General features: G+C 40.7%; 1 protein-coding gene across 5 annotated transcripts in view; it reads left to right on the top strand.

Moving 5' to 3' along the window:
- MTUS2 (microtubule associated scaffold protein 2) overlaps nucleotides 1-26,045 on the top strand; it is a 558,867-nt gene that overhangs the window by 393,331 nt on the left and 139,491 nt on the right. For all 5 annotated transcript variants that reach the window (XM_046663636.1, XM_046663639.1, XM_046663638.1 and 2 more), the window contains one exon: nucleotides 17,118-17,216. In XM_046663636.1, coding sequence (XP_046519592.1) covers nucleotides 17,118-17,216 — 99 coding nt within the window. The remainder of the gene's footprint in view (nucleotides 1-17,117; nucleotides 17,217-26,045) is intronic.

Genomic DNA, 26,045 nt, shown 5'->3' with positions numbered 1-26,045 from the left:
CTCTTGGTAGCCCTGGAATGGGTGATTTGCCAGTGATGGCCCTCTTCACATGGCTACTGTGATCGATATCACCCAACAGAGAACCAGCCTGCTCAGGCTGCTAGCGTGAGTGCTTTTGTGCCCATGACCAGGGAAAAAACAACGTGTTGTAGACCCTTCTTTCCTTTTAATTGGCTACATCTTTTTAGGTTTAAAAAAGCAAAAGTCACCTTAAACGTATCTCCGTCTCCACATGGTTTTTGTTCCAATGGGTGGAACAACTTTATTAACAAGTCACAGTGAATTATTAGATTATATCACGTTGAATTTGGATGGCAGAAGAAACAGGGAATGACCTTTGAAGGTTGACCCACTAATAGCTGTGTGACCTTCATTCAATTACTTAACCTCTCTCACCTTGGATTCCTCATTGGAAAAAGCAGAATAGCACCAACCTCATTCAGCAATGATTTGATACACTAGCGCCGTGCTTATAATCCATTGGTTCTAAGAAAATATTTATAATAATTAACGTTGCTAGGAAGTACCATTTTTTGCCTGCTTAATAAGTCCCTGGCATTATGCTAAGCACTTTTAACGCAGTATACGATTTTATTCTCACAACAACAAGTTACTGTTATTATCGTCCATTTTACACAGGAGAAAATATAGGTTCAGAGAGTTTAGCCTACCTGAGGTCACACAACTAAGGACATGGTAGAGCTGGGTGTCTAGGCCCTTAACAGATATGCTAATGTATGCTAAACAACCTCCCCATTATGTCTTTCACCTAATTCCACCTCCAACTTGAAAATAATTGATATTTGTAACCATCGCTTCTATTTTATAATGTCTACTGTCTCACCTGTGATTTATCGTTTAAATTACCAGGTTAGTAGTTAATTTACATTTGAAAAAATATTATAGATGAATGTTATCATAAAAGATTGAAACTGGCAAATAGCCATTGGTGATTAAGTAGCTAGGAGTTAAAGGGTTTTTTTCCTTTTTGCAATCACTAACTATAGCTTTTAGCTGTTTAACCCACCCATTGTTAACTGTGCTATTTAGGCACTGTGCTATCTGACTCCCACTAGGTTCCTATAGGTAACATCTCCCTGGAGCCTGGGTCACCATAGTAATGGGTATGTGAGCTGTTTTTCAGGAATGAGAATTCCTTGTCCACTTTAGGCCAGTTGAGACCACCACCCCATGAAGTGGGCCCACACAGATGTCCGATAAGTGCCCTTTTGACGTCAAGAGGCTAAAAACTCCATCCTCAGATCATGCTAATGCCACCATTTTGTGAACATGGGTCCTATGAAAAGGCATGGAGTCTGACTACGCTTGTGTAGATCATCAATCACCTCACCTCCAATCATGTATCTCCACATTTCAGACCACCTTGCCCCATCCAGTAAATATCCCTGAGTCCCCATTTTCAGAGAAGTGGATTTGAGACTCACTCTCCCATTTCCTCACTTGGCTGCCTTGTGATTAAAACCCTCTCTCTGCTGCAATCTCGTCACAGTGTTTGGCTTTCTGGGCGACTGGCAAAAACAAACCTGGTTCAGTAACAAGATGAGCATAGCATATTAAGTTTTTAAAAAGGTTACAAAATTATATTACAAGTAACCCTTACAAGTCAGTGCAAAAAAAGGCAGGCAAAACAAGGTAGGCAAGGAACAGAAAGACTTGGCCAACACTCCATGAAAGAAAAAATCAAATGTCCGATACACATATGAAAAAGGTGCTAAGCTTCATCAGTAACCAGGAGAATGCCATTCAAATCACGGTGAGGTGGACACCTGTCAGAATGGCAGTGTTTTAAAATCGGACCTTCCTAAGTGTTGGCAAAGATGTAGTACATGAGGAACTCACGTGGTCCTGACAGGAAATAGGAAAATGGGCACAGCCACTTTGGAAAACAGTGTGGCCTTATCTATTAAAGTTTACACATGCCTGGACCTAAGAATTCTGCGTGTAGGCATATGAGAAATGCATACATACATGTTCCTGCAGACATGTACAAGTATGTTCAAAGCAGCATTGCTTACAATTGCTGAAAACTGGAAGTGGAAGCAACTCAAACTTCCATCAGTGGTAAAATAAATGAATATATTGTGATATATGCATACGAACGATCGCTATTTGGCCATGAGAGTGAACTAGGGCTACGTGCTGCAGTCTAGCTGAATATTATGAATGCAATGTTTAGTAAAAATTACAAGACATGAGCCGGCTGTGTGGCGTAGTGGTTAAGTTCAGCATGCTCCACTTCAGTGGTCTGGGTTTGCCGGTTCCGATCCCCAGTGTGGACCTACACCATTCCTCAACCACACTGTGGCAGCCACCCACATATAAAATAGGGGAATATTGGCACAGATGTTAGCTCAGGGCTAATCTTCTTCAGCAAAAACAAAAAATATTGCAAGACAACAGAATACATGCAGTATGATGTCACTGATATAAGTTTACAAACAGACTTAAGGATATTGTTTAAGGGTACATGGTACATGTGTGGAGTGGCAAAACTGTGAAGAAAAGCAGGAAATGATGGCCAAAAACTTCATGACAGTGGTTTCCTCAAAGGGGAAAGAAGAGGCATGAGACATGACAAGCTTCTGGGGTACCAGTAATGTTTCAGTGTTCTAGTTCTTGACCTGGGTAGCAATTTCATGAGTGTTTGCTTTATAAGTATTTGTTAAACTGTGCGAATAAGTTTGAAGTATTATATTTCACAATAAAAATGTTTAAAACTGTGTTATAGTATTTATTAGGAAAAAATATAAATACACATAGCATAGCCTGAAATAATGCATTTCATTAGGTTCTTAGTGATTGTTGCTGGGTGATGATATGCTGAAAATGAAGAAAAGGTGTATTTTCTCATTTTTCTACAATTATTGTGTATCATTTTATAAAAAAGGAAATATTTAAATATGTGTTTACACTTGATGACTGAGTCTTAGTCTGTCATCTTAGCCAGATAATTTAAACTATAAGTAGTAGCAGTCAAAACCTGTTTAACTTCCTGTTTACTTTCTTTTTTTTTTGTTAGTCATCATTTCCATTCATTGGCAACCTCAATTACAGTTTCCCAATTAAAAAAAAGAAAGCAAAGTTTATATATATTACAATAAGTCTTTAATTGAACGTTAGTCTCATTTAGCCTTAATTTAGATTTTCAGGGGAATTCAGATATATTGGAGGGAAACTGAGTAGGACTGTTTGCCTTGGTCTGGTGAAGTCAGAGATCATAGAGAGTGAGAGACAGCATAGGCTGGACTCGAGAGGCACACCCTCCAGTGTCATACTGCCCGCCCCCCCCAACCCTGTGCTTTCCCTGAATGTGCTGTCTCTCTACACCTCGTACCTTTGCACGTGATCCCCTCCCTCCCTGTTGTGCCCTTTCCTTCTGGACAATTCTTCTGCATGCTTCACATCTCAGCTCAAACATAACCTTCTTCGGTGAAGCCCTACCTGACTTCTCCTCTGAGCTCCCAGAGAGAAATCTGTATCGCAGCCTTGGGGCTGGCTTGCCATGTCATCTTGTCATTACTTATTTACATGTCCCACTAATTGATGAGTTTCTGGAGATAAGGATTTTGTCTTTTCACCTTGGAATCTCCAACAGCTAATACCATATCAAGTACAATGGAGCCACCTAGTAAATATATGGTGAATGAATGAATGAAGGACTGCTTAGGATCCTTCAAGGAATGAATAGTTGAGAAAAGAAGAAAGGGCTGATGCAGCCTTTGGAGTAAATCTACAGGATACTAACATGAGGGCACTTAGTTAATACTAAATAGACCATGATAGGGTTTTTTTATTTTTATGGGGAAAATGTTAGCTCTGAAAAGCACAATTTTATTATGTTCTTGAATTAATGTGAAAGTAAATTATTGGGCAGAATAAGACAAATAATCCAGCCCATTTCTTTCATTTTGGTTCCCTAACTAAACCTGTCACTATGCATAAAATCCAAATACCTATTTGTGTAGTTTCAAAAATACGAAGTATTTTTCCCACCACGACTTGCTTATACACATTTTCTCGGTACCTAATAGATCATGCAGTATCTTGATTCCCCAGGAGAACTGGATTATTTTCTTCCCACAAATCCATCACATTCAGAGCTTTACTCATTTTGTTTGTAACAGTGTGTAAAGTGATTTCTCATTATTCACTCAGGACATGCCTGTATTGTGTGGGGAGAGAGAAGTACAGGAGAAGAAATAAGAAGAAATAAGAAGAGGTTTCAAAATGTCAGGAATTCATCTAATCTCAAGGTTGATTTCATTTTCCACAGAGGAAGAACATGATTAGTTAGTAATAGTAACCAACTCATTCATTTACAAATGTTTCCTGAGTGGGCGATTCTCAGGTAATGTATTGTCTAATGGGGAATATGGACAAGTAAAGGGCATTCAACCTGTAGCGTAATAAAGTTGTAGCCACAGTACATAATAGCAGCATCCAGAGATCGCTAGATTGAGGTCTGAAGGATGAGTCGGAGCAGAGTTAACTGGAGACAAGAGGACATAGGAGGCTACTGCAGAGTTCTACAGGAGAAGTGATCCTGGTCTGAATTAGGAAGTTGCAGTGACTAGGAAAAAAAGAAGTGGACCAAACTTAAGAGAGATGCAAGGTGTAAGGTGTATATGTCACAGGATTTGGCATCTTATTGCATGTAAAGAAGCAAGAGAGAGGAAGGAGACAAGGATGAGATCAACATTTCTGATTTGGGCAAAAGACACATTTACTGAGATTCAGAAACTGTCTTGTTAGGCAACAAGGGGTTCAATTTTGGGCGTATTGAGTGTCACGTGCAAAGGAGATAGCCATAAAGAGACATTTGTATATAGTTTGGAGATATATATAAATCTAGAGCACAAATAGTAGGAGTCCCATAAAAAGAAAATAGGGAAATCAGAAGGGAGGAAACTATTAAAGCAACATTTCAAGAAAATTTCCAAAACTGTAGGATGAGAGTTTGCAGACTAAAAGAACCTACCAAGAGCCCAGTATAAACAATGAAAAAAGACTTCCAGCAGGGAACATCATGAAATTTCACAGTGCTGGGGAAGGAAGAAGGTACCAAGAGTTTCCCAAGAGAGCAAACAGATCACATACAAAAGGTTGAAATTTAGAATGGCATTGAACTGGGAGCTAAAAGAGAAGCACCCTCGCAATTCTGGGGGAAATGCTTGCCGCATTAGAATTCTGGATTAAGCCAAACAATCAATTGTATGAAGAACTTTTCAGCCATGGAAGATGTCAGGTAATTTACCTCCAGTGCGTCTTTTTCTGGAAACGCACAAAAAAATGTGCTCTACCAAAATAAAGAAGGAGACCAAGAAAGAGGAAGACATGAGGGTTCCAGAAAAAAACATAAGAAAGAGGCAAAAGAATTCTGCAGAATGATAAGGAAAGGAGATTTCAGGATGACAGTCATGCAACAGTCCTAGAAATTACCAGTTCAGGATAAAATGGAGGATTGAGGGCTCCAGGAAAATAAAATGAAACCTTTTATATAAGCGTGACTGGAGAGTTGTGGTCTGATAGAGAGTTTCAGGGAGAATTAGCAGAATAGATATAGAAATCTAAGCAAACAAAAACTAGGGGAATTAAAGCCAGGAAAAACAAAAAGTTGTACAAGTATGGGGGCCGGCCCCACAGCCAAGTGGTTAAAGTTCTGTGTGCTCCACTTCGGTGGCCCGGGGTTCATGGGTTTGGATCCTGGGCACAGACCTACTCCATTCACCAACCATGCTGAGGTGGCATCCCACATACAAAGTAGAGGAAGATTGGCCCAAATGTTGGCTCAGGGTCAATCTTCCTCAAGCAATGAAGGAGGAGGATTGGCAATGGATGTAGCTCAGGGCAAATCTTCCTCACACACAAAAAAAGTCATACAAGTAAGTAAGCCAATTGCTCAGTTGTGAATAATATTTATGTAGTTGTAACAAGATGAATAATGAATTTTGACTTAACCACAAATTATGGTTCAACTGTATTGACATGATGAGGGAGGTGGTGTGGAAGGGAGCCTATAGAGAGCAAAATTCTCATTTTCTGTAGTAGGAAGCTATTAAAATATATCTAAAATGTAAATATCAATATGAACATGTTACTTAGGTATATGGAGATAAATGCCAGGAACAACAGCTTAAAAAGTTGAAAGTGGTGAGTATGAATTGGGCATATAGAGGGTGAGGCAAGATGCAGCTGTTTTTTTGTTAAAAGCCTTACAGAATAACCTTTTAGAAAGATACATATGTAGAACTTTGATTTTTGGTTAAAAAAAGATTTAAAAAAAAGAATGCAAAAAGTGAAAAGCAAAAATAGGAGAATTGCTGGACTGAGTTGTGGCTGCAGTTATAGCTGGCAACTGTAAATTTGGTAGCCCCGTCTGTGTCATGTGCTCAGGCTGCACTAGATGGAGTGACAGCTGGATTAAGCTAGGATTGGGTTCTGCAGACAGTTGTGACCGTGATGGTTTCTGCTGCCTCTGTGATATTAGAACAAAAGTGTAGACAAGAGGATAGGAGAAGTGAAGGACATTGGGGTCAACTTTGGATCAGTTGATAAGATTGGATCAGAAAGGAGGTGAAGCCAGGAGGAGCCTGGTAGATGGGGGTAAGAGATTCATAGTCTAGATTAGAGAAATGAAGTGAGGGAGTGGCAACAACGCAGTGAGATGGTTGGAGGACGGTCATGTTCAGAAAATGGAGTATGTACATTTCAGAAGTGAAGTTCCAGTTGATGACAAGGTCCAGGGTGATGCCCAGGGGTCCTGATTGAAGGTACCTGGCAGTAGTAGCAGATGTCAAAGGACTCAAAGGCTGGGGTGTCAGATGAGTTATGCATGAGGTCGTTGACATTTACCAGGATGATGGCAGGACCTGGGGTAAAGACGGAAGACTGCACCTGGGGGTGAATTGGGGAGAGTAACTGTGCTGTAGGTGACAGCAGGGAACAGTGTTAGAGGATGCCAGCCAGAAGTTTGGAACCTCAATGGAAAAGGGGTTTTACAAGAGCATGGGGGCCTCAAGTTCTGGTGGGGTATTAGATAGTTTGAAGGAGACCTCTTGACTCAGAGAGAGGTTGGGTGAGGAGGATAAGGACAAGTGGCAACCATTTGAGAAGGTTGCTCTGAGAGAGATTGAGGACGCAAGTGGGAAACGAGGTTACTTACCAAAGGGGTAAGGAGTTCCACCCAGTGTGAACTAAGAGGCAGAGAGAGGAAGGTTGGGACCAGGGACGGGAAGAATGTAGGGTTTCACTGGCCTCCAGCTTTTGCAAACAAGTGGCTTGAGCCCTTCCTTGGTCTCTAAGTCACAGCCAAAAATAGAAGACCTTCAGCATCTATGTGCCCCTGCCCTCTCCCCTCACTCTGTCCGCTCGGAGTCTTCCTACCCCTGTCCCATCCTCATTCCCTTTAAACCCTGGTATGGGGTCAGACTCACCTGGATTCATTGTGCTTCTCAGTACAGGTGGGCACTAGTGTTCTTTACTTCTCAGGATGGACTGAGGCCATTGCAGTGCCCTGAAATGCGGCTAAGTGGGGGCAGGAAGTCACAGGTTCAGATCTTGGCTCAGCCACATACTGGTAAACACGGATAGGTTACAACCTCTGTAACTTCAATTTCTTCATTTTCAAAGTAACAATACCATTAATAATACCAAGAGAGTTTAGACTGGGTTAAAGTGAGAAAATATACATAGAAGCAACTGCAAAGTAGATTTAAACTGCATTTATAAATGCTTATGATGGATACATTCCACGCAAACATAACCTCCATGGCAGCTCACATCACTCTCTTTCACTGGAACAGCGCTGATGCATATTGGTGCTTAATAATGAAGGAATAAGAATATATTGGGAGGGGGTGGTTGTAAAGCTTTTGCACATACATATTTGTCCCAACAAAACCCACTTCTTCATTCTTCTGTCATTACCTTTTCTTAACAGTCTTCAGAATTAAATTATTCCTTGGTCTTATCCAAGAGAATAACTAGGTCTGTATTGTCAGTCTAGTTTTTGTAGGCCTCTGTTTGGAGACAGAGACCTCCTTTACTCTCTTATATTCATAACTACGATGTCTACCCTCATGCACGCAATGAACAGTTGTTGAAATGGAATGAACCTTAAATAGGTCAAATCCAGCCTCTTCTCAACTATAACCTGATATTCAGATTGTTGCCCTCATTAGCTTAGCTCTCCACCAACGTCAGATACTGGTTTTGATTTTTTTAAATTACTATTAGCAGCTGAAAACAATCTCCTTCTCTTCTTGTCCCTGCAACTAGTTCTCTCTCTCTCTCTCTCTCTCTCTCTCTCTCTCTCTCTCTTGCTCACTTTTAAGTCATCCAGATTCCTCTTTTATTTGATATATTCCTATCTAGGTAATGTTTCCTTGCTTCATTCTATTCAATCCCTATAAATCTTCCCTTGAAATGTGCCCCCATTCTATTTGTCTTATAGGTGACATCAGAATCCTTGCTTCCTGATTACATCATTCATTTTTTCTATTCACCTCCTTTCAGTTCCATCAACATGGTAATAATTACTTGCATTGTTGCTACATTTGCATTTCATTTTTCTTCTTGCTCCTCTCCATCTTCCTCATGGCTGTTCATGTTCCTTGTCTGGGAGTGGATCTGCAGGGCTTGGGCAAGAATCAGCCCCGTTACCTACACTTTTGCAGGTGTATGGAGTAAGAACGTTAGACAGGTGGGGGATAAAGTCTATTGCTGTGTATATTTCTTTATCCTTTTTTGTTTCTTATCTTTCGTTACTTATACTGAGATTTACTTGCAGGAATTTGCAGCCTATTGTGTGTGAGGTTAAGAGCCTGTAAAAATTCCCTTTGATTTTTTTGACATCCTTATTTCTTTTTATGAAAAAAAGTATATAGCATTCTTCTAACCGTTAACTTAAATCTCATTCTTTTCCATTTTTATGTGCTCAGTGAGGATCCTGAATTAGCCATTGTCATTTGTCATTATATTTCTTTTTAAGATGACAGCCTCATCCACAGCGCAAGCCCGTCATTCTTGATTGGGCAACTTTGGTCGTGTTCTCATGGCTCCCGTGCAGGTGGTCTCTGCCTTAAGCATCTGTGATGAACAGATTGTTAGTCTCTTCCAATGTCTGGTTCAGGAATAAAACACAAAGTGCGTCTTTTCTCTCAGTGGTTGTCAGAGTCACTCGTATCACTGTGGAAGGCCCTTGTCCATGTGAGAAACTGAGCTGGTACACTCTTCTTTCTTTTCTGAGGAACTTCATATGATCGCCAGGCAGCACCTCTCAACCTCGTCCTTTGGGAGGCTTCTTGCTGCTTCCTTTACCATGAAACACTTTAGGACCGTTTGGATTTGTAGTAATTGTCTGGAATTGGATGAATATTATCAGTGACAGTGTTTCAAATTAAACTTTATGGACTTCTGCTCTGAGACCGGAGTGAGGCTGGCATTTCTTCCCTCTCCTGCTTCTTTCTTCCTCCCACCCCAAAGGCTCCAATGGTAGGGCTCTGGATTTTGTGTATGTATGTTCTTTTACATAGCTCTGCATCTCTGTGTACATAGGGTACACTGAGGTCCACAAGGAGTAGAGCTGGCCAATATACAACCCCATGAGAGATGAGCATGTGTACATATTTCTCAAGGAGGTATTTTCCCTGGCCAGCATTGTATAACTGAGGTCTTGTTTCATTGCAAGCTACGGAAACGTAATTCAAACTGCCTTAGGCAAAAAAGAAAACAAAAGGTCAGAGGGATTTTGGCTCATGTAACTGACAGGTTCCAGAGATAATGCTAATGTATAGCCATACCCAAGTACTTAAACAGTGTCATCATGAATGTTTTTCCCTCTCCTGGCCCTTCTTTCCCTTCTGTTCGCCTTTCCTTCACAAAGGCTCTCCCCTTTGTGGACAAAGATAGTCCACAGAAGTTCAGGCTTACATTCTACCAGCTTAGGCATGTATCCAAAAAAAGGTTCTTTTTTAGTAATTCCAGCAAAATTCTCAAGGTAGGGCTCTCATCGTCCCAATTTAGATCTTGTTTTCATTCTCAAGCCAGAATGCTCCGTCATGCCAGTGTGATGCAGAGCTCTGATTGGGAGGCCTGGGTCACATGCCTGCCTCCAGATTCAGGTGAGTCAGCCCCACCCAACCACATGAACCAAGGGGAGAGAAGGGTTGATTGCCCAAAGGTCAGCATGGGTGCTGTTAAAAGAAGGTGGGGGGCCAGCCTGGTGGTGTAGCAGTTAAGTCCACACCTTCTGCTTGAGTGGCCCATGGTTCGCTAGTTTGGATCCTGGGCATGGACTTACATGCTGTTCATCAAGCCGTCCTGTGGTGGCATCCCACACAGAACAACTAGAAGGGCTTAAAACTAGAATATACAACTATGTGCTGGGGCTTTGGGGAGAAAAAAAAGAGGGATGTTGGCAACAGATGTTAGCTCAGGGGCAATCCTCCTCACCAAAAAGCATACCTAAATAAAAAATTGAAAACAAAAAAGGTGGCCAGGCCAAACAAGAGATGTCCACTAGCGACATATAGTCTGCACTGGGGAAAAGAAAACAGGGAGAGCCAACTGGAGTCTAAGGAAAGACTGCGATTCAAGAGGAGTTGAGGAAATCAGGGAAAGCTTCACAAATAAGTGTCAGGGACGCAGGGGACTAATACAGGCCAAACAGTTAGTGTCTTTGTGAAAAGTAGAAAGAGTTTCTTCATCTATTCAGTTAGACAGCGAAGGTGTGATAGGTTGGATAATGGCCCCAAATGTGTCCCTGTCCTGAGCACTGGAACCTAAGAATGTTACATGTACATGGCCAAAGGAACTTTGCGGGTGTGATTAGGTTAAGGACCATGAGGTGAGGCAATGATCCTAATGTAATCACAAAGGTCCTTATAAGAGGAAGGCAGGAGGAGTTATGGGAGGAGGAGATGTGAGGATGGAAGCAAAGACTGGAGTGATGTGCTTTCAAGATGGAGGAAGGCACCACAAGCCAAGAACACTGGAAGCTGAAAAGGGCAAGGAAATGGATTCTCCCCTGGAACCTCAGAAGGAAGCGACCCTGCCGACGCGTTGACGTTAGCCCAGTGAGACTGATTTCATGCTTCTGGTTCCCAGAACTAGAAGAGGATAAATTTGCGTTGTTTTAAATCACTAAGTTTGTGGTAATTTGTTCCAGCAGCAGTAGGAAACTAATACGGAAGTCTTCAGAGAAGAGAGATGAGCTGAATTTGCTGGTGGATCAGGAGGGGGCCAAGCAGGTGAGGGAGAGGTCGAGTGCTCCAGCACAGGCGAAGACACGGACCGTCATATGGAAACTGCCGTGTCACAGCAGGGGCGAGTGGCAGAGAAAGTGCCATCCTGGAGATTGCTCCTCCCAAGGCACAGAGCTGAGACTCCCTGGAGAAGACCATGGGAAGCATTGGAAAGGCTTTTAAAGGTCAAATCAAGTGATCTGGTTAATGATTAAGAAGGGTCGTCTGGCAGTTGTGAGGAGGGTGAGTCAGGTAAAGATAAAGAAGGTAACACGCGAGAGAAATCATGTAGGAGATTTTTCTAGTTGTCCCAGCAAGAAATGATGAGGACTGAGCTAAGGTAAAAAAGTGAGAATGGATAAAGGGCCAGATTCAGGAGCTACTCAAGAGGCAGGTTCAGAAAGACTTAGTGATTGATCGGATGTGGGAGGATAAGGAAGAGGACTTGCTGGCTTCTGGTTTCAGTGACTAAGAGAGCAACTGACCAGGACAATAAATATAAGAAGGGGAGTAGATTTGAGGGGAAGACAGATCCATTGGGGCATAATGATTTGGTCATCTAGTAAGTAAGTTGTAATATCTAGTTGGCAGCTAAAATCAGGTCTGGATCTCAGGAGAGATGTCTGGGCCCATCTGGATTGGAAATAACAGATTTTATCATCATCAGTGTATACAACTCGGCAGTGTAAGCATGTTGAGTAGAGAAGCTCATCCAGATGAGTGGACAGGAGAATGTCAAGACAGAATCCTGGGGTATCTTTCCTCAGGTGTAGGGAAAGGAGGAGGCAGCAGCCAGGGACACTGAGAGAGACTGGCCGGAGGGGCAGTAGGAAAACTGTGAGACCAGAACCATACTGGCATTTCTGTATACTCAGGGATCTTATAGAGCTAAATGAAAGCTATGGTACACTTAAAAAACACTTAGGCTGAGTCTAGATCACAAGAAAATGGCAAAAAGAACTGAAAGTCTTGACTAATTGCGGTAATTTTCTGTGCCATCAAGAAGAATTCCTAGAACCACACAGGAATTTTCCAGGCAGCCGTGCGTTCCTAGAGGAGGGATCGTGAAACTTGGTCAAAGTAATTCTTGTAGAATTGGTTGCACTAGGCTTATTTCTCTCCTTATCCTTTCATGGATCAGACAAATTATTTTCATTTTGGTTTTGTTTTCTCTCCTTTATTGTTTATTTCTTATTATAAAAGTAATATGTGATCATCATAAAAAATGGAAACAATGCAGAAGCATATTAAAATAAAAAGTAAAATTTCCTCAATCCTTCTGCTCAGAAGTAACCGTTATTAAAAATTTGATGCCTGTCTTTCAGGTCTTTTTACATATTTACAGACGTAATACAGATAACATTTTGTGTCATAAAAATAGGATAATACCATGCGTACTGTTCAACCAGCTTTTTTATCTATCATGGACATCTTTCCATATCAGTACAATATAGAGCTGCCTCATTCTTTTTAATGGCTGCATCATACCACGTAGTATGGAGATACCGTGATTTTTTTTAACCATTCCCCAATGTGCGTTTTGGTTATTTGCACTTCTTTATTATTGTGAATAATGTATGAAGTATCCTTGAACAGACATCTTTTCACACTTGTGGAAGTGTTCCAAAGAGAGATTTGTAGAAGCAGAATTGCCAGGTCAAGCCTATCTATATTTAAATTTTTCATGGAAGCTGCGAAATTGTACTCCATGAAGGCTGGATGGAAAATACTGAAACTCTGAATAAATATTCATACTTAGTTTTCCTTTAAACTATTGTGTTTAGTGCAGACTTTTGGCCTTTAACGTTTCCCCTCTCAGCTCCTAGGAGTCTCAGTGCCTTTCCATGTTTATTGAAACCTGAAATCTGAGCAGGGGAGTGGGAATAGAAGAGTGAGATTAGCTGTAGATTGGTTTCTCTGAAGCGGGTGTGGCTTCCGTGAAGTAGGGTGGTGGTTGGGCTCTCAGGACCCCGCAGCTCCAGCCTTCTATAAGCCCTGAAACACTGAACAAGAGCTGTCTTGAAAGGAGCCCTGGGGGAGGGAGAGGGCGGGAGGGGCATTGACTGAACGAGCGCACTGTGCAGGGAAAGGGGTGGCCCTCTGGTTGAAGTTTGTGTTCTAATGGGGAAGGTAGACAATAACAATAAACAAGCAGGTGAGTGCATAATATATTTTTGTGTAGTGATAGATGCCGTGAAGAAGAATAAAGCAAGTGCAGGGGAGCAGGGCAGCTGGCAGGAGGACTGTTTTACCTAGAGTATCAGGCACGGTCTTTCTCAAGATTGTTTGTGCAGAGACCTGAATGTATGGATGAGTGAACCAAGCTTAAGGTCTAGGGGAAGCGTGTTCTGTGCAGAAGGAACTCAAGCTAAAGTGCCCAGAATGGCCAGAAGCATGGCACGTTTAAGGACCAGCAAGGCTGGCAGTGTGGCTGGAGTGTGTGAGTAGGGGGCAGAGTGATGTCAGTGTGTGTATTAGTCAGGGTTCTCCAGAGAACCAGAACCAATAGGTATTCTTTATATGTGTATAATTTATTTCTATGTTATGTGCTTATTACAAGTAAATATTACGTACATAATATATAGATAATTATGGAGGCTGAGAAATTCCAAGATCTCTAGTCAGTAAGCTGAAGACCCAGGACAGCCAGTGGTATAAGTTCCACTCCAAGGGCAGGAGAAGACTAATGTCCCAGCTCAACCAGTCAGGCAGGCTGAGTTTCTTCTTGCCTGGCCTTTTGTTCTACTCAGGTCTTCAACAGATTGTATGAGGCCCACTCACATTGGGGAGGGCAGCCTGCTTTACTCAGTCTACCAATTCAAATGTTGATCTCATCTAGAAACACCCAGAATACAGATATACCCAGAATAATGTTTGACCAAATGTCTGAGCACCCCATGGCAGTCAAGCCGGCACATAAAATTAACCTTCACCATGTACTGTGCAGTAGCCAGGGCACCAGGTCATCCGGAGCTGTGCTGTTCAATATGGCGGCCACTGAGTTACTGAGCACTGAAAATCTGGCCAATGCCAGATGTTGAAGTGACAGTGAATATCTTGGGTTAAATAAAATACATTATTACAATTAATTTCACTGTACTGTTTATTTTTTAAATGTTATTACTGCAAAGTTTAAAATTACGTAAGTGGCTTGTATTATATTTCTATTGCATACTGCTGGTGTTTAGGGCCTTGTACGTGTGGTAAGGAGTTTGTGTTTCACTCTGAGTGTCTTGGAGGTGACTGAAGGGTTTTGGGATAGGAAGGACTCACTCTAACTTAGATTTTAAGTAATTCATCTGCTGCTGTGGAGGATAAGCTGTAGAGGGTCAGGAGTGGGAGCAGCAGACCAGACAGGAGGCTGTAGAAGGAAGCGGAAGGGGTGTGGGTGGCATGGGCTCTGCAGAGGCAGTAGAGGGGAGGGAAGTGGTCAGACCGGGGAGGTGTTCTCAAGCTTTGCTGTTGGGCTGAATGGGGACAGGGAGCAAAGAAACGAATCACAGTCACTCCTAGTGTTTTGGGCCTGAGCACAGTGAGTGAATATTGGTGCCAATGACTGAGATGTGAGAGACTTGGGTAGGTTAACTAACTGCCGTGAAGCATTTTGAGAAGAGGAAGAACAAAGTAGGGGAGGAAAATACAAAAGGGAATTCAGGCCTTAGAAGAGTTAAATCAACAAGACTAAAACAGTTTGTCCAAAGGCAGTAAAACAGAGGAGGTGAGGACAGGTGTGTAAGTGGAAGAGCAGAAGGCAGGTGGACAAGGATGGAGAGGGGGCCAGGCAGGTCCAAGGGCACAGGGGCAGTAGTAGCTCAGTCAGCCGGAGAAGAAGAACAAAAGAGAAGGAGGCTGGATCCGAAGACCTGCCTCCCTTTCCAAACCCCTGAAATGGTCTCTCCCCCCAATAATATATACACCCACACACGTACTTGCATGTACACGTACGTATAAATAGTCCATGATAGTTCTTTTAAAGCTGTAAAGGGAAAAATTGACATATTTGAACATATTAAAAGTTAAAACTGCAATACAATGGAAGATACCATAAGCTTTAAAAGGTAAAAGGTGAGGGGGCCAGCCCTGTGGTGTAATGGTTAAGTTCACACACTCCACTTTGGCAGCCCAAGGTTCGCAGGTTCAGACCCCAGGCCTGGACCTAGCTACTGCTTGTCAAACCATGCTGTGGCAGCATCCCACATAAAGAGAGGAAGGTTGGCACAGATCTTACCTCAGCCACAATCTTCTTCACACACACACACACACACACACACACAAAATAAAAGGCTGGAAAATATAATGTATGTAGCAGGCAAAGGATTAATATCTAGAATAAATGAAGAGTTCTTACACCTCCGTAAGAAAAATGGGCAAAGGGTTTAATTAGGCAGTTTTCAAACCAAGAAGTCTTTACATAACTAATATGAAACACTTCTCTGTGTCTGGCAAAAATTTAAATGGTTGAGACTTACTTCAATGTTAGTAGGGCATGGGGCATGTAGAAAGAATTGCCCTCACACACTATTGGTTGGGAGGGTGAATTGTTAGCTCCTGTTGGAGGACAGTTGGACTGTGTTTAGCAATACTTCAAACGAGCAGACTCTTAGCACTTCTGTGTATTTGTCCTGTAAAGATAGTGGTACATGTGTACAACAAAACAAGTAGAAGAATGTTTATTATAGCACATTTAGCTATTTGAGTAGCTAAAACTTGCAAACAATCTAAATGTTCATCAACAGGAGGATGGGTAAATAAATTATGGTGCATCTTGCCCATTAATACAATGTGACATTTTAAAAATAAAAGTACACTGATGTGAAAAAGATCTTTAAAAATGTAGGTAGGTAAAAAGAGATTGCAGTATGTGATTTGTTAATTAACAGCTGTATTTGAATATGTGTGGATGTATTTCTAAATACCTAGAAAAAGGTCTGGAAGAGTAGACACCAAATCGCTAGCAGTGGTTCCCTCCGGAAGAGGAGAGAGGTTGCAGGGCTTGGGGAAGTGGGATGTTCGTGTTCTGCATCTAAGGATCCATCCCCAAGATTTGTTTTGGAAACGACATAATAAACCGTGTTGAAGTGGAGGCAGGTCTAGGGACGTCCAGGTCTGTTGTTCTTCTAATCTTCCATCCATTGTTCTTTGACTTTGAGACAAAGGTGATGTGAAGGTGCAGGTCCGTGCCCAGCACGCAAGGGAGAAACGGCACTGTGCCCTGAGTGCCCCTGGGCATAATTTGAGGAGTGCCTACTCGCTGTTCTTAGATATCGCCTACGCTCGGGTATCCCGTTCTGCTGGGACTGGCTCTGGCAGCAGGTTCCAGGAAGGCTCAGCTGCAGCCGAGAGAGCTAAAAAGCCTTCTAGGTCACTTCTGTGGACCAGCTGCCTGGAAATTAATTAGAGGCAGACCGTGTCCCCTGTGGCTCGGCTCTCGATGATGCTGAAGTCATGAGCAGTTATGTTCAGCTACAGCTTCCTTCTATGTCTTTTGAAAATTTGTTTCAGCGGAAAGAGACAGGCAGACCAAGTTGGTGGCTAAGGACAGTACAATTTTAATTCCCAGATAGTTTGTCAGGGTCATTGGGATGCAGTGACCTCCAGAGATGGGTGTTTTTCATCAAATCAGAGACAACAGGGTGCTTATTCTCCTGACCGCTACAGCTATATCCCCTTTGCTATAAGCAAGTGTGTCCTCCTTGAAGCACAGGGGGTGGTGACCATAGCAACAAATCATCCAAATATTATTTTGTTCTGTTTGCCTTTTGTTAAGCTTCCCTTCCCTCAAACAACTTGTGTTACTGCTTCAATTGTAACTAGCTCTCCTTCTTGCTTTTTCTCTTTTTAAACCATATACAGGAACAAAGAAAGAAGCACAAAAAGATCAAGATGCTAATAAACCTGCTGTTTCATCTCCTAAGAGAACAACAGCTTCAGCCACCAAGCTTCATTCGCCAGGTATTTAAGAAATATGGGCTGTGTTATTTGGGGAGGAGACTTGCACTTGGAATTTATTTTGTTCAGATATTATTAATGGAGCCATGCCAGCCCATGTGGTATGCGTGATTGTTCCAGGACTTGACATACATGTGTATTCTGACTCTAGATGAAATGAACCAGCTGTTGGCATCGTTGTATCTTAAAAAGCAAAATGTTACCATGCTTTGTTTAAGTGGTAGGATCTTCTCTGTGTAGGAGTATTTGCTATGCCAACATCATGTAGAAATAATTTATAATTGAAAAACAGACTTTGAAGATCTAACCTCGGGAGAGAATGTTTTCTAAAAGGAAGAAAAACAGAGAAACAATGGATATCAAGTACTTGTTGTTTTGTCAATGAGGAAACCATTTATTTACATTCAGATGTGAATAAGCTACATAGTGTCACTTGAAAGTTGAAAATTACTTACTATGGAAATTCGTGTTGTAAGGCATTAAGCCCTTTGTAGAATAGAATACAATATAACCTCAGAACATTTTCTTTAAGCACAAAAATAGTAACAATCATAGCAGCTAATGTTTGCATTCTTACTGTATGCTAGGTATACCCTAAGGTCTTCAAATGTATTAATTTATTTTAATGCCCACAACAACTCCATGACAGGTCCTGTTATTGCCCCTGCCCTTACGTGTGAGGAAACTGAGGTACACAGATTTTCATTCATTTGCCTAGAACCTCAGGAAATACGTAGTAGAGTCTTGGTTTTAACCCAAGCACTGTGAATCCCAAAACTGCATTCTTAGTCACCACTCTATTAACCAAAAAGCATGGAGAGCAGAGGACTTATTAACGTTCCTGGTTAATTTAAAATGTACAGGAAATAGGCCAGAGCCACACAGATGAGGGTCAGGAGACAAAACCTGGTGTCTAAATAGGGTGGGAGATCAGATTGGAGGGCGCTGCGTAAACCTGGAGTTTCTGAAAGGCAACGCCTTCACTGGATGGACGAGAAAGAAAAGAAAACTGACCCTGCTGGGGCCGCCCGGCCTGCTGCGGCGTTGGCTCTGAGAGAAGCTGGGGAAGGGGAAGAAGCCCTTCCTTAGGAGCTCCTCACCCAAACTTGCCCTGCCTGTGTTTGAAAGCCGGAATCCATGCTACCACTGCGGTCTGAAAATTCAATTTAAAATGCTGTCGTGTCTGTGTCCACTTAGCAGAATCCAGTGAAATTATTATGTACACAAGGAAATAAGCCACCATGGGTAAGGTCTTTATATTCTAGGGGAAGAGGGTAAACAGATTGTGTAATTTTAGACTTGGTTAACTTAAAATACATGTGTTAAATTTCTAGGATAATCAGTAAAAGAGACTATATAATTCTGAATCAGTAGAGAGGAATAAGTTGGAGTAAGGATAAAGAAAATTTCAATCAATGCAAACAAAGGCAAAAAAGGGAGAAAATAAAAAAAAAACAGAGGAAAAGAAGAGAAAGAAGGAAGGAAGGAAGGGAGGGAGATGGGAGAAAGTAAAAGAAGAAGAGATTAGAAATGAACTCAGATATGTCATAATGAATGTACATGATTTTCTAGACTAAATTAAATTTTTTCATTACCAGGCTGGGTTAATTTATTGAACAGTCAAAAAGTATTTATTAAGTACATATTTATGTCATAAAATCTAGCTTTAGACTGTTTACAAAGTAACCACCTAAAATATAAGAATACTAAAAAGTTGAAAGTAATAGGATGGAGATATTTATACTAAGAAAATCCTAAACAGAAGAAAATTTGCAGTGCTATAGTTTAGAAACATCTCTATTGTGGTATAATTAACTACACATATTTCAAGTGTACAATTTGATAAGTTTTTACACGTGCATATGCATGTGACACCATCACCACAATCAAGATAGCAAACATATCCGTCATCCCCAAAGTCTCCAGGTGGCCCTTGGTCATCCTCCCGCCTGCCCCTCTGTACCCCCATCACAGTCCCCACTCTGTCACTATAGATTAGTTTGCATTTTCTAAAGTTTTATATAAATGGAACTGTGTAATGTCTACTCTACTGTCTTCTCTTACGCAGCATGATTTGTTCAAGATCCAGTCCATTCCTTTTTACTGAGAAATGGAATTCCACTGTGTGGATGCTACACTTTACCTGTTTACCTATTTATGCCCTTCTGGGTTTGTTTTTTTCCCTGAGGATTTGGCTATTGTGAGTAAAGCTGGTATGTACATTTGTACAAGTCTTGGTATGGGTATCTGCTTTCATTTCTCTTAGAAAATATCTAGGAGTGGAACGCCTGTGTCATATGGTAGTTATGTGTTCAACTTTTTAAAAATGTTAGAAGGTTTTCCAAAGTGATTGTACCATTTTATGTTCCCAGCAGTAGTGTCTGAGAGATCCAGCTCCTCCACATCCTTGTCACACTTGGTATGGTCAGTCTTTTTAATTATAGACGTTATAGTAGGTACATACTGGTATCTCATGGTTTTAATTTGCATTTCCCCAATAACTAATGATGTTAAGATGTTGAGCATCTTTTTGTGTTCATTTAACATCTGCATGTATTCTTTGATAAAATATCTATTCAAATACTTTAGCATTTTTACTTGTTTTCTTTTTCTCATTGAATTTTGAGAGTCTATATATTCTGGATACAATTTTTTTTCAGCTATGTGATTTGCAGTTTTTTCCCCCACAATTGGTGGCTTGTTTTGCATTCTCCTAACAACGTCTTGTGAAGAGTAGACGTTCTTAATTTTCATAAAATCCAGTTCACAGTTTTTTTCTTTGGTGTTATCTAAAAGTTCTTTGCGTAACCCGAGTCATAAAGATTTTCTCCTACATTGTCTTCTCAGAGATTTAGAGCTAGGGTTTTATATTTAAATCTATGATCTGTTTGAGTTAATTTTTGTATATAGTGTGAGGTATGGCTTGAATTTCTTTTTTTGCAGAAGGATATACAACTTATTTCTACTCTGATCATTATTTCTTTTCTTCTGCTTACACTGGGTTTAATTAGCTGATGTCGTTAGTTTTAAGTCTTTCTTCTTTTCTAATGTATGTGTTTAATACAACAAATTTCCCTCTATATACTGTTTTAGCTATAATCCACAAATTTTGATATATTTGATATTTTGAGTTCAAAATATTTTCAAATTTTTCTTTTTGATTTCTTCTTCTTTTTTTTTTTGCTGAGGAACATTTGCGCTGAGCTAATATCCATTCCAATCTTCCTCTATTTTTTCACTATGTGGGCTGCCAGCACAGCACAGCCACTGACAGAGCGGTGTAGGTCTGTGCCTGGGATCCGAACCTGGGCTGCTGAAGCAGAGCATGCTGAACTTAACCACTAGGCCACCAAGGCTGGCCGTTTGATTTCTTCTTTTACCCATGGTTTTTTAGAGGTGTGTTGTTTAGTTTGCAAATATTTGGGACTTTTCAGAGATCTTTCTTATTTTATTTTTAATTTAACTCCATTGTGGTTGGAGAACCTACTTTGGATGACTTGAATCCTTTTAAATTTATTGAGACTTGTTTTATGACCCACAACAAGGTCTGTCTTGGTAAATGTTTCATATGAACTTAAAAAGAATGTCTATTCTGCTGTTCCTCTGTGGAGCATTCTACAAGGGTCATAGATCAAGTTGGTTGATAGCATTGTTAAGTATTCTGTCTCCTTACTTATTTTCTCTCTACATATTCTGTCAGTAATTGAGGGGAGGCTGTTGAAATCTCAAAGTATAACTGTGGACTTGTCTATTTCTCCTTTCATTTCTATCATTATTCGCTTTATGTATTTTGAAGTTCTGCTATTAGGTACATAAACATTTAAGATTGTTTATCATTTTGTTGAACTGCCCACTTTATCATTATGAAATGACTGTCTTTATCCATGGTAATTTTTTTTCCCTGAAATCTACTTTATTCGATGTTAATAGTGCCACTCCAGCTTTCTATTAGTTTTGGCATAGTATACCTCTTTCCATAATTCTTCATTTCATCTATTTGTCTCTTATATTTAAGTTGGTTTCTTACAAGCAGGATATAACTGGCTGTTGCAGTTTTATTCATCTGAAATCTCTACCTTTTTTGTCCATTTGATGTTATTGATTTAAGTAGGATTGAATCTACCATCTTGCTGTTATTTTCTACTCATCCCATATGTTCTTTTTTCTTTTTTCTCCTGTTTTACTGCCTTCTTTTGTATTAATTGTATATTTTTTTATGGTTCCATTTGTGTCCTTTGTCGATGTATTAGCTATCTGTATCTTCTTGTGTGATTTTAGAGGTTCCTTTAGGGTTCACAGTCCACATCTTTAACTTTTCTCATTCAGCTTCAAGTGATATTCTGTGACTTCACATACACTGTAAGAGCCTGACAACACTGTGCTTCCATCTCTCTCCTCCTGTGTTTGTGCTGCTCTTATTAAACATTTTCCTCCTATGTGTATTATAAACCCACACTAACTTGTGATTGCTGATTATCAACACTCAGGGTCTTTTTAAAAAAACATTTAAATAAAGAAAAAGTCTTTTAGATTTACTCACTTAGTTGTCATTTCTAGTGCTCTTCATTCCTTTATGTAGATCCAGATTTCCATCTGCTATCATTTTTCTTTTGCTTAAAGGATTGCCTGTAACATTCTTAGTAGTGCAGGTTTTCTGGTAAAGAAATCTTTCAGTTTTTATTTACCTTCATTTTTGATGGACACTTTTACTTTGTTCAGAATTCAAGTTGGGTTTTTTTCCTTTGAGTGTTTACAGATGTTGTTCCACTGTCTTCTGGTTTGAATGATTTCCAATGAAAAATCACCTGTTCTCCTTATCTTTATTTCTCTGTACAAAATAAGTCTTTTTCTTCCCTGGCTGCTTTAAAGGTCTTCTCTTTATCACTGGTTTTGAGCAATTGATTGCACTTTAACTTGATGGCATTTTCTTCATATCTTTTATGCTTGAGATTCTTGGATCTGTGGGTATATGGTTTTCATCAAATTTGAAAAAATTTTGCTCATTACTTCTTCAAAAGTTTTCAGTCCTGACCCATCCTCTTCAGGGAGTCCAATTGTACATACATCAGGCCTCTTGAAGTTGCCCCCCAGCTCCTGTCCAGACTGATGTTCTGTTCGTTCCTTTGAGTCTTTTCTCTGTGTTTCGTTTTGGTTAGTTTTTCTTCCTATATGTTTGCTAGTTTTTCTTTTCCCTTTTCTTTTCTTTCTTTCTTTTTTAAATAACACTCATTTATTAGTCCTATAGGTCACAGTCCTATAGGTCAGATGTCCAGGCGCGTCTTAATTGGGTTCTCTGGTTAGACAACTACAAGGCTGAAATCATGGTGTTGGCTGGGCTGAGTTTTTGACTGGAGGCTCTGGAGAAAAAAAAAGCACTTTCAAGTGCATTCAGGTTGTTGGGGGAACAAGGTCATTGTAGTTGTAGGACTGAGGTCTCTCTTTCCTTATTGGTTATCATTCAGGGACCACCTTCAGCTCCTAGGGCCACCCCCATTTCTTACCATGTGGCCCCCTCCATCTTCAAAGTGGTAATGATGTGTTGAATCCTTCTCAAGCCTCAAATCTCTGACTTCCTACTCTCCAGTTTTCTACTGGAGAAAAGTCTGCTTTTAACAGGCTCACCTGGTTAGGTCAGGCTCCCCAAGGATAATTTCTGTCTTGGTATGTAATGTAATGTCACCATGAGAGTAGTGTCTCATCATATGCACAGATTCCACTCACCCTCCAGGGCATTATGCAGGTGTCTTAGTCAGTTCTGGCTGCTAGAACAAATATCATACTGGGTGGCTTAAACAACACTCATTTATTTCTCACAGTTCTGGAGGCTGGGAAGTCTGAGGTTGAAGTGCCAGCTGATTTGGTTCTGGGTGAGGACTCTCTTCCTAGTTTGCAGATGGATGGCTTCTTGCTCTATGTTCACATAGGGAAAGAGGGATCCTCTCTCTTGTGTCTCTTCTTATAAAAGCATTAATCCCATTCATGAGGGCTACACCCTCATGACCTAATCACCTCCCACAGGTGATTTGTGGGGAACACAAACGTTCAGTTCACAGCAGTAGGGTGTATATATGAGGAGGCAGAAACATTGGAGCCCAGCTTACCACAGGTGAATTTCAAGCTTGCCCTGGTGAGGGGAAACCTGGAAATGCTACATAACCACAGTGGAGAGATCTAGGGGCCACAGTGTTCCTGTTTCTAGACTCCCTTCCTTGCTTCCTTCATCCCTTTCTGAGAGTGACTCTCCCTTCTTCAGATTACTGAATATCAGAGAAGATCAACTGGAACAGTGGTGCCTGTATCAGGCCTTTGAGCCGTCAAATGTCATCTGGCCCACGGGTGACTTTTTGGGTGGTGAATTTGAGGTGTACTTCCCTCCCAGACTGGTCTGTAAATTCGTTGAGGACAGGGACTGTATTTTCTGTCGCCAATCCCATCCCCAAAACAAAACTAGCCAGAGCAACAAAATGCCCCGACCCACATATTTCTGACGTGTTTCTCTCCCATCTGTAGCCAGCCTTGGGAAAAAGTAGTCTATGTTCCCCATCTCTGTGCCTTTGCTTACAAATGACTCCTCCCGTCATGGCCATCGAGCTGCCACTCCCACTGTTCCACTGCTCCTGCAAAGGCCACAAGTGACCTCTTGGATATTAAGTCTAAATAGGCATGTCCTGTTCCTTGTCTTCTCTCTCGGCATTTGACAGTATTGCTCACTCCCTTCCTCCTGAAACTTTCCTTCCTTCAACTCTGTGACCCCCCTCTCTGCCAGTTCTCTGCTTGCATCTACAAATGCTTGTACTTAGTTGCCTTCGCTAAAGACTCTTCTCTTGCACTTTCTAAATGTTGCCAGGTTGCTTGGCCCAAAAGCATAGACTGAACTGGATTCAAATCCTGGCTCAGTGGCTCACGTGATGTATAATCATGGTCAAATGACATAACTTCTTTGAGCCTCAGTTTTCTCTTCTGTAAAATGGGAATTCTATCTGTGCTGCAGGGTTGTGGTGAAGATTAGTGATAACATATTTAAGCATCAACATGTCAGAGCTATTGCTCTTCCATGACTCTAAGCTTCTTGATAGCAGAAACTACATTTTGAAGGGACACGGGATGCAGCTGTCTTGATACTGGCATTTTGATAAAATGGCAGCAAAATGTCCCCATGTCCAAATGGGCCCATCAAAACATCCTTATTGTGTTTTTATTAGTTAAGCTATGATTCATATACCATAAAATTCACCCTTTTAAAGTGTACAATTCAGTGGTTTTTAGTATATTCACAAGGTTGTGCAACTGTCACCACTAATTCCAGAACATTTTCATCAACCCCAGAAGACACCATACCCGTTAGTAGTTACTCCCCATTCCCTGCTTCCCCCAGCAACTGACGACCACTAGTCTACTTTCTGTTTTATGGACCCTTTCACATGAATGAAATCATATAATGTGTGGCCTTTTGTGTCGATTTCTTTCACTTATAATATTTTCAAGGTTCATCCATGTCAAAGCATGACTTAGTATTCCATTCCTGTTTTCAGCTCAATAATGTTACATGGGTATATCACACTTTGTTTATCCATTCACCCAATGGGCAATTGGGCTGTTTCCAATTTTTGGCTTCTATGAATAATGCTACTATAAAAATTCATGTCATTAATCTTTTCTTATGTGGTATCTCATCTACTCTTAATCTCATCCAGTGTATTTTTTATCTCAGACATTTGAGTTTTCAATCTCTAAAATTTTTATTCAGGTCTTTTTTTAAATCTTCTTTGTTTCTGCTTGACATATTCGATCATTCCTCTAGCTTCTTGAACATATGGGACATTATTATAATATCTGTTAATCATCTGTGTCATTTCTTGGTGGGCTTCAGTTGACTGCACTTTCTCCTCATTATGGGTTGTATATCCTGCTTATGTGCATGCCTGAGAGTGTTTTTAGATGCCAGACATTGTAAATTTTTCCTTGTAGGGTCCTGGATATTTTTTATTCCTGTAAATATTCCTGAGCTTTGCTGTTGAATAGAACTATGCTATTTGGAAGGAGTTTGATCATTTTGGGTCTTGCTTTTCAGCCTCGTTAGGCCGGTCCGAATTAGCAATTAATCTGGGGTTAGTTTTGCCACACTACCGAGGCGACACCCTTCTGAGTACTCTCCTTGATGCCCTGTGAGTGATGAGGTTTTCCACCTGGCTCAGGGGAACAGGGACTGTTTCTGGCCTCTGGGAGCTCTGGGGCTTGTTCCCTCTAGTCCTTTGTGGAATTCTTTCCCTGGCGTCGGATACTCTCCTCACAGGCGGGCACTGATCAGAACTTGGCTAAAAACTCATTCATTTGCCGACTCTTGGGGATCACTATGCTTCATCGCCTAATGTTAATGTCTTGAAGACCATTGTCTTATATATTTACGCCAAATTTTTTGGGGTAGTTTCAGATCAAAAGGTAAGTCTGATCCTTACTCTATCTTGGCTAGAAGTAGCTATATGTTTTAATATAAAAAATGTAATATAATATGTATTACATATTATAAGATAAACCATGATTTTTCACTCTTGGAGAAAAGAGAAATTTATATTTATCTTGTAAATAGCACTTGTATTTCTTGTGAATAATAAGAAATTTCCTGAAAATGAGAATACTTTATGTCAATTTTTATTTTGCTAGAGAGTGGATTAGAGTGACAAATTTTTCATAGTTGGCCTGGGAAACCCTGATTGTAACTTCCTGTTTTTTCTGTTCTTACATCAAGTAGAAATGAGTCTGCTCTTTCCTTGGAATGTGAAATGTAAAGCTCTCCTTTCTAGAGTGTAGCAGGTCACTTACTTACCATGTGGG

The sequence above is a fragment of the Equus quagga genome, chromosome 6, assembly GCF_021613505.1.
Source record: "Equus quagga isolate Etosha38 chromosome 6, UCLA_HA_Equagga_1.0, whole genome shotgun sequence".
In the NCBI taxonomy this organism is placed as follows: domain Eukaryota; kingdom Metazoa; phylum Chordata; class Mammalia; order Perissodactyla; family Equidae; genus Equus; species Equus quagga.
This window is presented reverse-complemented; position numbering and strand designations above follow the sequence as displayed.